The sequence below is a fragment of the Eucyclogobius newberryi genome, unplaced genomic scaffold (genome assembly GCF_026437365.1).
Source record: "Eucyclogobius newberryi isolate DKJ021-1_F unplaced genomic scaffold, fEucNew1.0.hap1 SCAF_5, whole genome shotgun sequence".
Taxonomy (NCBI): Eukaryota; Metazoa; Chordata; class Actinopteri; order Gobiiformes; family Gobiidae; genus Eucyclogobius; species Eucyclogobius newberryi.
The window spans coordinates 39,966,548-39,981,833 of record NW_027316167.1 but is presented as its reverse complement, the minus strand read 5'-3'; the positions used below and the strand labels follow the sequence as shown (position 1 = coordinate 39,981,833).

Genomic DNA, 15,286 nt, shown 5'->3' with positions numbered 1-15,286 from the left:
GGTTACGGCAAACAGACATATTATTTTGCTAAGCCTCACGGACACAGAGAAAAGCATTTCATTTACTCATGCTTTTTTATTCACGGAAAAGTCATCAGCTTTTCTGAACATCACCCAGTTGTAAACCATTCAGTGGATCATTCCAGGTAAAACAACTGTACAAGGGCCACTTTTCTCTTGACAGACAATCTCTACCATTCTAAATTCAACAATTCATTGATTAAAAACATTGGAAACGGGGGAATGGACGTGACACAGCTCGTTACACTTTTCCCAGCCGTGATGGCATCCATCTGTGAAACGAATGCGACCTTTTCAAACTCTCATTGTTCCTCTGTAGGAATGATCCATCTTCCCTCCGGTTAATCTAACAATGAAAGAGTGAGAACAAGCACAAAAACACAATGCTGTGCAAAAGTAAAAGAGCCGTATAACAAGGACGAAACGCCAAGTGTACAACCGGAGCCTTCCCCGCCGAGCACAGCTTCTCCCTCAGACCCACGTGTGAATATTTGATGGCGGCCCACTGCACTTGTGGTAAGATGGGGCTGACAGGACACTCCTCGCTGGGTATGCAGAGTGACAGCAAATCCCAGAAGCCTTTGGGAAGTGAGGCAGTCCAGAGCGAGACTGAGGTCAAACGCACTGCAGTGTCGGAGAGGAGAATACAGTGTACAGAAGCACTGAATGGATTCCAGCTCGAGTTCACACCACTATGTTTACATGCATGTGAAGGCGGGACTACGATGGAGGTGTTGTGGTTGGAGCTTTCAGAGTGCGCTAAACAACCAAACTCAATCTATCAAACTATTCTTGTTCCGGTCTACAGCTCACATATGGTGAGCATTTGATTTTCAGACATGAGGAACTGTGCTTGCTCTCCACGGCACAAATAAACACATTGAAGAGCCGGTAAATAACTTTAACGCAGCGAACCGAAACAATACCACGCATGCTCGTCCGCGGTGGAGGAACTGGAGTTTGTCATCTGCTGATCTAAACGAGTGAGTCCAGGTCCAAACACAGGTCTGTGTCGTCCTGGGGCAGGTGAAGCCTCTGCTCGGCTGCTCCTGCTGTCATCAGGGATTGGGAGGTTGTTTTTTTACATATCACATAAATGCACTCCACCTGACTTGACCAACAGCTGACCCACTGCCCTCATACATTTAACATACTGTAGCAGCTCATCATAGCGTTAGGGTTATGTCAAGGTCAACAGCCAGCACTAGGAAGCAGATAAAGCTCAGGCATGTTTTTTCTACAGATTATACTTCATATGAGGTATTAAGATTGTAGACTATTGAATTGGACATGTTTGCACAGCGGTCAAGGTCAGAGGTAAACAGGACAGCAAAGTACTAATGTACAGTGTTTCCCCCAGGATTTCAGAAGGGCGTAGTGGGATTTAAAAAAAGGGCAAACCTCCCTACAAAAAGGGCACATACTGCTTAAAAGAGGCACACAAACAAATAAAGAATAATATAATATAATAATATATTGACAACAAGTCAATAAAATGTATTCATATTTCAATTATTGATGAGTGCTGTGAATTTGGTGACCCTACATCCAATAATATAAAAGTTATTGAAGATTGATATCCATAATTCATCATATTTCATCATAAAAACACGTAGTATGCCTCTGATGGGTAAAATGAAGGTTGTACTAGTTAGATATTATCATTATTGAAGTGCTGTGAATTTGGTGACCCTACATTCAATAATAAAAAGCTATTGAAGATGAATAGCATAGAATCAATAAATAAAGTACAAATAAAGCTTCATATGCAAAAATAAAGGTTGCTGTGGCGTCCATCATGGAGTATTTGTCGTGTTATTCAAATTGTATCGCATTTGACGTTCCATTCCAGCTATAAAACGTTTCCATTTTTGGTTTTGCTTTTTGATGACGGCCCCTAAGCACTTGTCTCTGCTCCAGCTGTACATTTGATGACGGCCCCTAAGCACTTGTCTCGGCTCCGCCCATGTATGATCTGTAAAGACGTGTGCATTTAGGGGCCATTGACATCTGTGAATATGACGCTAACTTTACCGAACTATCGGCCGCTAAGCACAGCTGATACTTTAGGGCAGCATCGCCAGCGTCGCAGCTTTTGATTGATTCAGGATAAGGGCGTATCGGCCGGCTACGCTAAATAAGGCCGGGGGAAACACTGAATAACTACCACATAGAATTAGCATTGTGTTTGATATTTTAGTTTAGTTGATGTAATCCCTCAGTTGTATCATCTGGACGCTCATCCACGAGTCATTCTCAATCTGCAGATCGAGTCTGGGAACTCAGACACTTTGCATGTTCTCCCCGTACATAGGTTTCCTCCGGGTGGTCCCATTTCTCCCACCACAAAAAACATGTTAAATGTTTGTGTACTGCTCCCCTCAGGTGGAAATGATCACGTGAGCTACACATGGTGATGATACACCGCGCTTTGCTTTGACATGGACTAAAGATCAAACGTACTGTTGGCTTCTTGGACCATTTTAACATTTCCTTATTCACTCTTAAAGAGTGATACAAATTCTTCTCTCAGCATAAGGCATTTTCTGGGGTCTGTTTTTAATTTAGAAAATTATTATTCGCTTACCAAATTGGTTGCAGATTATTTCACTAGTCGAATAGTTGTGATTAATTGATTATCTAGTTCAGGTCTGCAACAATCAACTTATTGCAACTAGTTGATTATAAAAATATTGAATTGATCCCTGGACTTTACAGACTCTAAAACACATATGAAATTACCTTTTTATATTAAAAAAAAAAACTATTCCTGATATTCATCCATAATACACTTTATTCATAAATGTAGAGCCTTCAGTCACCATATTTCAACCTTTATTTGGTTGATAATGTATTTAAAGTCTGAATGTGCAATATAAATAATTGCAGACTAGTCAGTCTTTAGTTGTGGCCCCATAATTGTTTGAGTTTATGTCGATTGTTAATGTGCAGACAACCTGGAATATTTTGACCCAGCAACCAATGTATGGCACTTACATTTATTTCATTATTAGACTGTATGCATAAAACATCCATATCTTTTCCCATGTGTGCCGTTTGTGAACTACACTGCCTGACAGTAGATCTGGGTCACAGAACAGGCTGAAAACATGTGAAATATGCAGCATTTAGAGAACATTTAAACTGCAGTAAGGATTGCATAACAAAGGTGTTTTCTGACAAGTACGAGCACGAGCAGAACGAGGCTCCGGCTGATTGACAGACATGGTTAGGTCTTTGTTTTGCCTACGAGCTGGGAGTGCTCGAGTGGTCTGTGGAGACGAGCTAATGGCAGACGTGAAAACCAATTAGTGTCAGATGTTTTCCTCCTGCAGAGAAAAGGACCCCCGAGGGCCGAGACAGAAGTGTGGAACCAGGACAAAAGAGGCGCAGTGTCAGCCCACCAGATCCACCAGAGCGGATCCACCAGAGCGGACCCACCAGAGCGGACCCACCAGAGCGGATCCACCAGAGCGGACCCACCAGAGCGGATCCACCAGAGCGGATCCACCAGAGCGGACCCACCAGAGCGGACCCACCAGAGCGGATCCACCAGAGCGGATCCACCAGAGCGGATCCACCAGAGCGGATCCACCAGAGCGGATCCACCAGAGCTGATCCACCAATGCTGATCCACCAGAGCGGATCCACCAGAGCGGATCCACCAGAGCGGATCCACCAGAGCTGATCCACCAGAGCGGATCCACCAGAGCGGATCCACCAGAGCTGATCCACCAGAGCTGATCCACCAGAGCAGATCCACCAGAGCGGATCCAGAGATTGCTCAGAATCAGGATGCTTTTGTCAAACAAAATAAGGTCAGAGTTAATTTTATGTAGACTGAAATTATCACCTCAAACTAAAGTTATTAAAATTATCAAATTCAATTTAATAAACAGTGCAACATATTATATTAGCAGGTGAGAGCCAATTTATCTCTCAAATTAAATATTCTGATACTTCGAAAGTTAAATCTTTAAAACATCAGGTACCAACTGTTTACCAAAAATGACATAATTTCAACATTTAAAACATTTTTACACCAAAGAGGTAAGTGGTTTTATCTCATGGGGTCAAAATGAGACTGCTGTGTGCTTTCATCAGCCCTCAGGACAGGGTCTCGCAGGAGAAGTTGGAAGTGGACGTCTTTGTCAAAGGAGCAATTTCATTGGTCATGAGTTTCAATTCGGACAGGACAGAACAGGCGGCACGTCATTATGGAGGAAAATAGATTTAATGAGGAACACAACTTTTTTCTTTTTTAAGACATTTCCTGGTGTATTTCAAGCACAACTAATATGTATTTTTGGTACGTCTCTCGTGGAAAACCAGCCTTACAACATTTGTTCTCATTGACTCAAAGACAACTCTCCTGAGAAACCCTGGCTCTTTTTTATTTTTGGCAATGTAAAAAAATAAATATATATAATATATTTGTATTGTATTAGCTCTTCTTTAACAGACATCGTTGGCCTGGCGTTACCAAAGTAATCAGATTGTTCTGCAGAACATTTCCGGTTCCAGTGGGACACTTTGCCTTGTCCTTGAGGTGGTGGAGGGCAGATGGTGCGTATGGACTTTAATCATTTAACTGTGTGTGGGCCATCAGGCGTCATCAGGCGTCATCTTTTAGGAATAAGCAGAATACACCATAAACTGTATGGACACAATGGGTCGTCCAGTTAACGTTTTGTAACAACCATGACCGTTCCGTTCTATGTGAGATGATGCAATGTCCTACTTCTCTAATAAAAAGCTTGAGAACACGTTAGTTTGAGTTTCATGAGTCATTGGACTGACTATTGATTGAATTTAGGTAGACTTTACATTTACAGCTTTAAATCTACAAAGCTGTTAAGAAAGCTTTAGTTTGTCATGTTCCAAAGCCAGAGCAGTAACACTCGACCGACTCTGCTTGGATTCTTGGAGTAATTCAGTGCTCGCTTCAGAGCCGGTCTCACTGTTCTGTCAGAGCCTTTAAAAGCCCTGGCAGTACTTAATGCAAATGAGATGTAACACAATAGTGCGAGCTGGAGCTCTCACACTCTCTCACACACACTCTCACACACACTCTCACACACACTCTCACACACACACACACACACACACACACACACACACACACACACTCTCACACACACTCTCGCACATACTCTCGCACACACTCTCGCACACACTCTCACACACACACACACACACACACACACTCTCACACACACTCTCACACACACTCTCACACACACACACACACTCGCACACACTCGCACACACTCGCACACACTCGCACACACTCGCACACACACACACTCGCACACACACACTCGCACACACTCGCACACACTCGCACACACACACTCACACTCGCACACACTCGCACACACTCGCACTCGCACACACTCACACACACTCACACTCACACTCTCTCTGCTACAGCCTGCTCCTCCCTCTCCTCTTTCAAAGTCTCCTCCAAATGTAATTTTCCATGAAAGTTGCTTCATTCATCAGTGCTGGTGGCACATGCAGCCACAGAACGCCTCGCTCGTCTGGGTGTGTGTAATGAGAGGTGGGAGAGAAAGAGCGCCGAGGTGGTTAGCGCTTGTTCCAAGAGGAGTAGCCATGATTTATTCAGAGTGCGAGGGCCAAAGCTTCGGGGAGCAGCAGTTAGGACACAGGACTTTGTGGAAACACTAACACCTTCGGCGTGCAAAACAAGCCTGGGAGAATGATTAATGCTAATGCTAACTGAGCTAAAGCTGACGGATGGTAAAGACATGGTGTTAAAGTGGGCAGACATGTCCAAACAGCACTAGCTCTGCACACAACACGAGACAAGCCATCTCCTCGAGCGTTTACATTCAGCCGCTCGCTTTCTGTCAAAGGTTGTCACGGAGAAGTACTTTGATGTGGCAGATCTTTATGAGAAAGACGATACAGATATTACTGTCACCACGTTTACAGGCGCGGCAGGAATAACGGATGAGTGGCCTTGTTCCATTTAAACGGGAACTATGAATGAGGAGTCTTGATTTGAGAGCGTGTGTAGTGGTTTTCTGCTGCGTGTGACAGGACAGTCCCATCACACGAGGATCATCTGCACCAGGGAAGACGAGGACAGGGAAGACAAGGACAGGGAAGACGAGGACAGGGAAGACAAGGACAGGGAAGACGAGGACAGGGAAGACGAGGACAGGGAAGACAAGGACAGGGAAGACAGGGAAGACGAGGACAGGGAAGACAGGGAAGACGAGGACAGGGAAGACAAGGACAGGGAAGACAAGGACAGGGAAGACGAGGACAGAGAAGACAAGGACAGGGAAGGACAGGGAAGACGAGGACAGGGAAGTATCAAGCGCGTGTTTGGACGTGGACTCACTCGTTTTAGGTCAGCGCAGATGACAAACAACGCTCCCTCCGCTGCCGACAAACGGTGGAGGGGGTTTTGGGTGAAAGTATAAACGTCCCCGTGTAGCCCTAAGACTGTAGCGCAAGCCCCACCACATTAGCCAAAGCCCTAACAATATATTCCCAAACCCTAACACGATTACCCAGGCCCTAAGACTGTAGCCTGAGACAAAACACTGTTACTCAGACCCTAACACTGTTTCCCAAGCCCTAACACTGCAGCCTAAGCCCTAACACTGCAGCCTAAGCCCTAACACTGCAGCCTAAGCCCTAACACTGCAGCCTAAGCCTAAGCCCTAACACTGCAGCCTAAGCCCTAACACTGCAGCCTAAGCCCTAACACTGCAGCCTAAGCCCTAACACTGCAGCCTAAGCCCTAACACTGCAGCCTAAGCCCTAACACTGCAGCCTAAGCCCTAACACTGCACCCTAAGCCCTAACACTGCAGCCTAAGCCCTAACACTGTAGCCTAAGCCCTAACACTGCAGCCTAAGCCCCAACACTGCAGCCTAAGCCCTAACACTGCACCCTAAGCCCTAACACTGCAGCCTAAGCCCTAACACTGCAGCCTAAGCCCTAACACTGCACCCTAAGCCCTAACACTGCAGCCTAAGCCCTAACACTGTAGCCTAAGCCCTAACACTGCAGCCTAAGCCCCAACACTGCAGCCTAAGCCCTAACACTGCACCCTAAGCCCTAACACTGCAGCCTAAGCCCTAACACTGTAGCCTAAGCCTAAGCCCTAACACTGTAGCCTAAGCCCTAACACTGTAGCCTAAGCCCTAACACTGCAGCCTAAGCCCTAACACTGCAGCCTAAGCCCTAACACTGCAGCCTAAGCCCTAACACTGTAGCCTAAGCCCTAACACTGCAGCCTAAGCCCTAACACTGTAGCCTAAGCCCTAACACTGCAGCCTAAGCCTAAGCCCTAACACTGCAGCCTAAGCCCTAACACTGCAGCCTAAGCCCTAACACTGCAGCCTAAGCCCTAACACTGTAGCCTAAGCCCTAACACTGTAGCCTAAGCCCTAACACTGCAGCCTAAGCCCTAACACTGTAGCCTAAGCCCTAACACTGCAGCCTAAGCCCTAACACTGCAGCCTAAGCCCTAACACTGCAGCCTAAGCCCTAACACTGTAGCCTAAGCCCCAACACTGCAGCCTAAGCCCTAACACTGCAGCCTAAGCCCTAACACTGTAGCCTAAGCCCTAACACTGCAGCCTAAGCCCTAACACTGCAGCCTAAGCCCTAACACTGCAGCCTAATTGCCTAATGATTGTCAAAGTGTGGTTATAATGTAAGATCAGCGTTTTCGTTAGCAATTTGAGCTACTGTACTAGTAGAGCTAATGCTAACTTACTAGACGCACCTGAATGTCCCTTAGCTCCCGTTTGCCCCTAGTGGTTTCTTTGAGCTGCTGCAGCCCGGGACCAGAGTCAGGCAGGTTTGGGGGCGTGTAAAGATGCACAGACATGATTCTGACTGATGCAGAACTATGGGCTGCACAGCTCATAAATGTCTTTCTTTCATTATTGTTTTTGCCTCATATTTGTGCATACTGCAAAATGTAGTTTCTCTGTTGATGCTGCGACTGTGCTAGCTTGTTTGTTAATGGTAGGGGGAGATAAAGGACACTTCAACTCAAAACAACACATTTCTTCAACATACAGACTCAAAAACAGGTTATTTAAGGAGAAAAAGGTAATCTGATCACGTGAGTGTGATCCAAATCTGCATCAGTGATAAATATGAGTGTAGCTGCCGTGTGACGTTGTTTCTCTGCTTTTCTACCGTTTACATTGTCTACCATATGTACCTAACATCTAATTTAAGTAAACACGCAGTACAATTCAGTTCAGATTTCAGTCAGGAGTAGAAGGAGAAACGGTCATTACTCACCACTGACACTGTTGGCTAAAGCTGTGAATGTTGTGCTGTCACATGCAGGAGCTCTATACTTCCTCGTGTGGTCTAAGTATAGCAGCGTGTGTGAGAGCTTTGTTCCTGACAGGAAATGGTGGTGTGGAGCCTGCTGCTTCTCCAGTAGCTGCTCTGATAATGGAGCAGAGAGGAGCCGCTCACAGACACCATTAGGCCTCATCCAATTTGGACTCACATTAGTGTCGAGCTGTGGTGAAATCAGAACCTCAAACCTGCATTCTGTATTATCCACTTTTAATACAAACATGTGCAAAGAATCCATGACGAATAAGCACTCAAAGTAAAGGCTTCACTCCAAACCAATATTGGCCCCATAAACATCTTCCATCCCACATCAGACACTCGGGCTGCAAACATTATTTTACAAGTCGACTAGTAAAAAGATTGTTTTTATTGTATAGTGAGACTTTTATATACATTATCAACCAAATAAAGGAAGAAATATAGTGACTATATTAAAAGCATTTACAAATAAAGGCAATTATTGATTATTTTATGGCATTGTAGATTCACTAATGTAACTGTGATTATCTTTTTTATAATTGAGCCACGATTAGACGATTGTTTCTTTAGGTGAGCAATCTTCATTATTTATATCACAACGTGTAGTTAATCCATGAGCTTCAGCAATACAGATGTGCTAAAGTGCTAATACATCACACATTTATGGTGTAAGACGTTGCACTCAATATTTGCAAAGTGTGAGTCAGTGCGGAGAGTCCCTGAAGAGGCTGTTGCAGCTCCTGTGGCTCTTGTGTGCAGAGCCGTGTTGGATGAAGCGCTCCCCTCCCCCAACGCTGCCCCGCCCCTCCCCCACCAGGCCTCAGAGGCTCAGGGGATTAAGCCTGGGACACGGTGACAGACAAAACCAGGCCCATGAAGCACCTCCCTGTACGTCGGCACGTCTCACAGTGAAGAGCGTGAAAAGGCTGCTGAGGCGGGACAATGACAGCGCCTCATACGTCCTCCTTTCAGTCGGGGTGAGGTGCTCTGTACATACACGCTTCTATTAAGACACAGCCAGGGCCGAGGGGGAGACGAGCTGGTGTTTATGTGCATGATATGTTCTGGCACCATTATGTGGCACTGACGGTTACATTGTCGTATTATTACATGATCTGTGAGGCAGTATTCAACCAAGTTCTGTCATTAAGAGGATTATAGTAACAGTAGACAAACACCAAAGGAAAATAAGAACATGACCTGTGAACTATACGCCACCTGCCGCCATATTGGATCTTGTCCTAATGTAAACAAACTCAGCTTTAATGATTTTGAGCTGACAGTGTTCAGACTGATAATCTTCAGTTATAAGTATGTAAAGTCATGGAAAAGCCATTTAAAAGTGCTTATATTTGTGAAGCATTTTTGCATGTATAAAAAGGCAAAGTAGACAAGAGTAAAGACTCGTGACGTGTGACGTACTTTGCCATAAACTGTTTGTATATAAACCACATAACCAAATGACCAGCTCACACTTCACTGCGTTAAACCCGCCGGTCACTCACTCAAAGCATGACCAAAGGTGGAGTGGGAGGGGGGTTGTCACATGTGCAACAGAAATGAAGTTGGTTGGACTGGAATACCACTCAGTACTCACAGATACAGGTTCCTATTACAATACTGAAGGATTGACAGAATGATAGCAAGATGCTACAATAACCTTGCACCGGCAGTATGATGAAAAGACACAAAAAATCGGAACAAATATCAAGCAGCATATTGTGTGTTCAGCTATGAAAGACATAAGACACCAAAGAAGGAAGCATCCAGACTGAATATAAAGTCATATTTCAAATGTACACATTGTCTACCACAAATACTACAAAACAAGACCATTTCTCGATACAGAAATGCATTACGGTTTGGGTTTTCCCACGAAATATCTAAAAGAAAAGTCACTGACATGTCCATCAATCGGCACATGAACAGAAACGAGCCCTGATACTGAAGTACTGATACTGCAAATCACAATAAACATTCATATTGAAACTACTTCATGTCACTGACACAACAACTCAAAAGTAGTGTAACCCCAGTAAACCTTTTTTCTAAATGTACACTAAATATAAATCAATACAGAGTTCATTGATGTTACTTTTTCAACCGTCTACAGCTCAATTCTCATCGTTCTACAAAAAACACAAATGCAAACGCTCACACGACTGACACTGAGCCCCCAAAACAGTGCTCTAGATGTCATATATTGAACAATAAGTCAACATAATAATTATCATGACAGTTACTTCTCATCAAGTTGATTTTACAGGCCAAAATGTCATAGTAAAGTCATCGTATGGAGACCCTCAGTGTAGTCTCTGGCCCAGTGTGGAGTATGGGAAAGCAGATAGATGCCTGCTATCATAAACAATCTGCACCGCACAGATGGGAACAGGCTCTGTCGTGGTGTGGGCCATTTCCTGTGGATGCTCTCAACCCCGGGCCCCCATCCATCAAGTGGAGCGAGAGAGCGAGAGCGAGAGAGCGAGAGAGAGTGAGAGGGGAGTGGCTCTGAACGCATCACATGTCAAACTGCTTCAGGGACACTGCCAGATTGTCCAGGATCTTGGAGCGTTGTATTCATTCATAGCATGATTAATTAAATCGATGAAAGCGCACACTGTTAGCAAATTACTTCTCATGCGATGTCACCAAATATAGCTCAGAGCGAGGAATTGAAGCACCAACTTGTGATCGCGGTTAAGCGCAACATAGAGCGTACAGAGATCGAGATACAGACATTTTGAGAATACTGAAGATATGCAAAATTAGAATATACAGTAACCAACTACATTCTAAAACTATTCAGGATATGTGAAATGTTGTAATATTTATGCCATTTTTATTTGTATCAATATTTGTTCATATTAGTTTCAATATTAGTATTAGTTCACCACTGTTAAGCACCAATTAGCACGACTAAAATGATACCATAATCCACCATTTCCTTCAATGGCCTGTAGCTTTAAGGTGAAGGTGGACAATCCAGACTTCGAGTACCATCTGTATTTATCGTAACTACATCGTGGACTCCTGTGATATCAGATCCAACCACACGAATAAAGACACAATATGCACAATAACCAAAAACTGTCCCAGATAAAAGGTCATACACATGGATGTACCAGCGATGCAAACCACACGCCTCAGCAGCAGCGACACATACACGTTTACAACAAGAAGAGTCTTACCTTTTCACTTTTGACCTTCTTAAGTGTCTTGCATTCCCCGTTCTCCACCTCGTCCGGCTCCGTTTTGAGTGCTGGTACTATCCCAACCGTTTCAAGTGCAATATTCCCCATTGGATTGGCCTCTGCCACGTCTGACGACTGCGAGTTCTCAAAGGCTGCGGTGCGACTGTTCCCCAGAACCACTTGGGCCTGAGATTGCACCTCCTTCTCGGCCATCATCACTCCATCACTTTTGTCCTTCTTACCTTTCCCCGTGGCCTCCTTCTCCTTCTTACCACCCACAACCCCCCTGGAGGCCTTGCCCCCCTTCTCCACGCCCTTAGAGGTGGAGTTGTTGCCCGCTGTGGCGTTCACAGCCGGGGCAGTGGGCTCCACTTGAGTCCGCCCTGTAGTGTCCTTCTTACCCATGTCTCCAGACGATGCTTTGCTATTATTGTCTTTAGAGTTCTTATTGCGCTTGTACTTGGATTTGCTCTCTTTACCCTGAGCTCCGGACACTGGGCTAACAAAACGGATGTTTTCGGGCAGTGATGCCACTGCGTTGGTTGGTGCCGTCAATCCGTCTTTGGTGCCGGACATCTCCAGTTTATCTTTTTCTAAATCGGCGTCCAGGTCAATAATCAGATTTCCCACGCCGATGTCCCATTCATCCCCGCTGTCGTAAGTGTCCACCGCATTCGAGTCCACACCTTTCCCGCCTGCAGTGCCACCACTTAGGGACATTTTAGTGCCAACGGCCCAGGAACGCCTCGGGGAGGTCCAGCACCCTCTCGCTCTCTTGGGAGTCCAGGGTCAGAGAAGACTCACGTTCTGCGCGTCCCCGGCCCATTGAACCACATTATGTTCCTGAAAACACAGGAGGGACACGTTAGCCACATAGATTACACATCTGCCATGTTCATTTTCCATCTTGATGCGTTTGTGGAACATCATACCATTGAAGAGCTCTGGGTTTCAGAGATCGGTGCCATAGTAATTCATAATTCAATTTGGAAAAAATGTTTTAATTTTTTTCAGGAGCTAAAAGTTCTCACAAATGAAGCCTCTAACCGAAAGTAACCGAGCAATTCACAATTCCAAAGTAGAATTTATTGTAAAACTGTCAACAACATACTTTAATTGGTTTTCCAGTTTTACAAACAATTGTATTTGAAAAATCCAAATACGTTTTTAAACTACATAATTCAACACTACAACTGCAACTCAGATCATCACATTACAGTTTCTAATAAGACTCTTTATTCCAGGCAACTGGCAACTGGGCTTTTTCTCACCTCTGATTTGAAAAACTGCCCTGAAACGCAGCTCGCGCTGGTGATTCTCATAAAAACAGGCGACATATGAAAAACGCCCACCAACAAACCATTCATTTCAATGTAGAAATGTAGAGGAACTGCTCTTTCATCCACTGTTCAACAACTAAAAGTGCAAAGGTCAAGTTTGGGAGGCTTGTTGTGCTGATATTTCAACAATAAAATGTGTTTATTTATTACATAAATGAAATAATAACTAAGTATTTAAACCTAAAATTCTCTAAATTATAACATGATTTTTGAACAGTAGAATCTGATTTTGTGGCTTTCTAACTTCAAGCTGCCTGGCATTAGCACTGACCAATCAGTTTCTCCCTTTACAGTTGACTGACAGGCTCAAACAGGCACTACCAGTGCTGGCCCCAGTGCTGGCCCCAGTGCTGGCCCCAGTGCTGGCCCCAGTGCTGGCCCCAGGGCTGGCCCCAGGGCTGGACCCAGGGCTGGACCCAGGGCTGGACCCAGTGCTGGCCCCAGGGCTGGCCCCAGTGCTGGCCCCAGTGCTGGCCCCAGTGCTGGCCCCAGTGCTGGCCCCAGTGCTGGCCCCAGTGCTGGCCCCAGGGCTGGCCCCAGGGCTGGCCCCAGGGCTGGACCCAGGGCTGGACCCAGGGCTGGACCCAGTGCTGGCCCCAGTGCTGGCCCCAGGGCTGGCCCCAGGGCTGGCCCCAGGGCTGGACCCAGGGCTGGACCCAGGGCTGGACCCAGTGCTGGCCCCAGGGCTGGACCCAGGGCTGGACCCAGGGCTGGTCCTGCTGTACTGACCGGCTTTGTCCCAGATTGTTACTTTAAGTCTGTTGGTGCTGATGATGTTGATGATGAACTTTTTAGCTGCGTTTGAAAGAAAAAGAAAGAAGATGATTTTCTTCAAAAAGGACAAGTTTATTGTGGTTTCCTAAGTTAGTTGTAATGAAAGGTTGAAAAGAGCCTCTAAAGCTGCAGAGGATTTATGGACACGGACTGAACTGTTTACACCTGGGATCATCTGACACACGGCTGTGAGTGAGACTGAAATGTAATAACAGTGTTAGTGTGTGTCATATGTGCAGTGTGTGTGCTTTATCCATCGATCAATAGGAGCATTGTGACACACAAGTTATTATGTATTAAGCCCATAAGTCAGTGCAGTCAACAAAATAACACAATACAGTAGAGACTCAGCACTGAGCGTGTTCTACGTGCACGTGGACTGGCACGATGCTTTGGCATGTATAAACCTACGGATGTGGTATCTGTAAATATATGCAGCTGGCCCAGGGGCCATGGTCCGCCACGGCCAATATGGTGGCAGAGTGGCTAACACTCTGGCTTCAAAGTAAGAGGGTCATGTTACATGTTTCTCCCTGTGTCTGTGGGTTTCCTCTGGGGGCTCCGATTTCCCCCCATCAACCCAAAACATGCACAACAGGCAAGTAGTCCTGACCAAGCCTGGCACAAAGACCTGGAAATGACCTGGAAATGGGCCCCCAGGCGCTTAACAGTGGTCCCCCTGCTCCTGTGGAAACGCCCCAGCGACACTGAAGAATGGGTCAAATGCAGAGGACAAATTCCCCTATGGAAAAGAGTGCCGTATGTTGAAGACATCTATACCACATTCTTTGATATTGATATAATACCAAGTACTTTGGGGGTAATTTTACTGGTCTGGCCTTATGTGTGAAGGTATTTCAATAAATATTTGTATTCAAAATAGTTTCAAACAGATGGCCTAATCTGCTGCTGAAGGAGTGTGTTTGACAGAAAACACAAAAGAAATAGACTTGAATAAAACTAGTGCCTGCTCTTAAAATGTGCATATGCCAATTTGCATCAATATTTGCATAACAGTATTGATACCCACATTTTACTGCATAAGGGTGTATGGTGAAACAATGGTCCATACCAATACTGCCTGCACACGTCGCCGACTGTGTCGAGTTGTGAAGTCGAGAGACTCAAACGTCACGTACGAAATAAACAATGATAATCACCACAAAGAGTGCATTTGAGTGAATTGAGCACAAACAATGTCAACCTTTTTATAGCTTACATCCGCGTTTATTTAGCTTGTAGCGTTAAAGTGAGAAATAACCAACCTCCAGCATTTGCTACAGATAAAAAAGCCTCACACCTTCACATTTTGATTCCACAATCAAATGTACAGACACGTTGGCTCCATATAATAATCACAATCATGCAAATCATAATAGTTCATTTCACCATGGTCATATTCCAATAGTGTGGGCACCAGCTCAAGTGGATATCTCGCTTCAATACTAGCTGTAGGATCGGTCAGTATCTGGTCAGTATCTGGTCAGTATCTGGTCAGTATCTGGTCAGTATCTGGTCAGTATCTGGGCATCGATGTGTTAAACCCCAGTCTCAACAGGAGCTCACATTTCTCTTGACTCCGCCTCTACGAGTGAAACATATTTAGTGGTCACA

General features: G+C 45.2%; 1 protein-coding gene across 3 annotated transcripts in view; it reads right to left on the bottom strand.

Moving 5' to 3' along the window:
* Window positions 1–15,286, bottom strand: part of znf609b (zinc finger protein 609b) — a 163,207-nt gene that overhangs the window by 112,605 nt on the left and 35,316 nt on the right. For all 3 annotated transcript variants that reach the window (XM_072464893.1, XM_072464895.1, XM_072464894.1), the window contains exon 2: window positions 11,556–12,401. In XM_072464893.1, coding sequence (XP_072320994.1) covers window positions 11,556–12,278 — 723 coding nt within the window. In that variant the 5' untranslated portion in view covers window positions 12,279–12,401. The remainder of the gene's footprint in view (window positions 1–11,555; window positions 12,402–15,286) is intronic.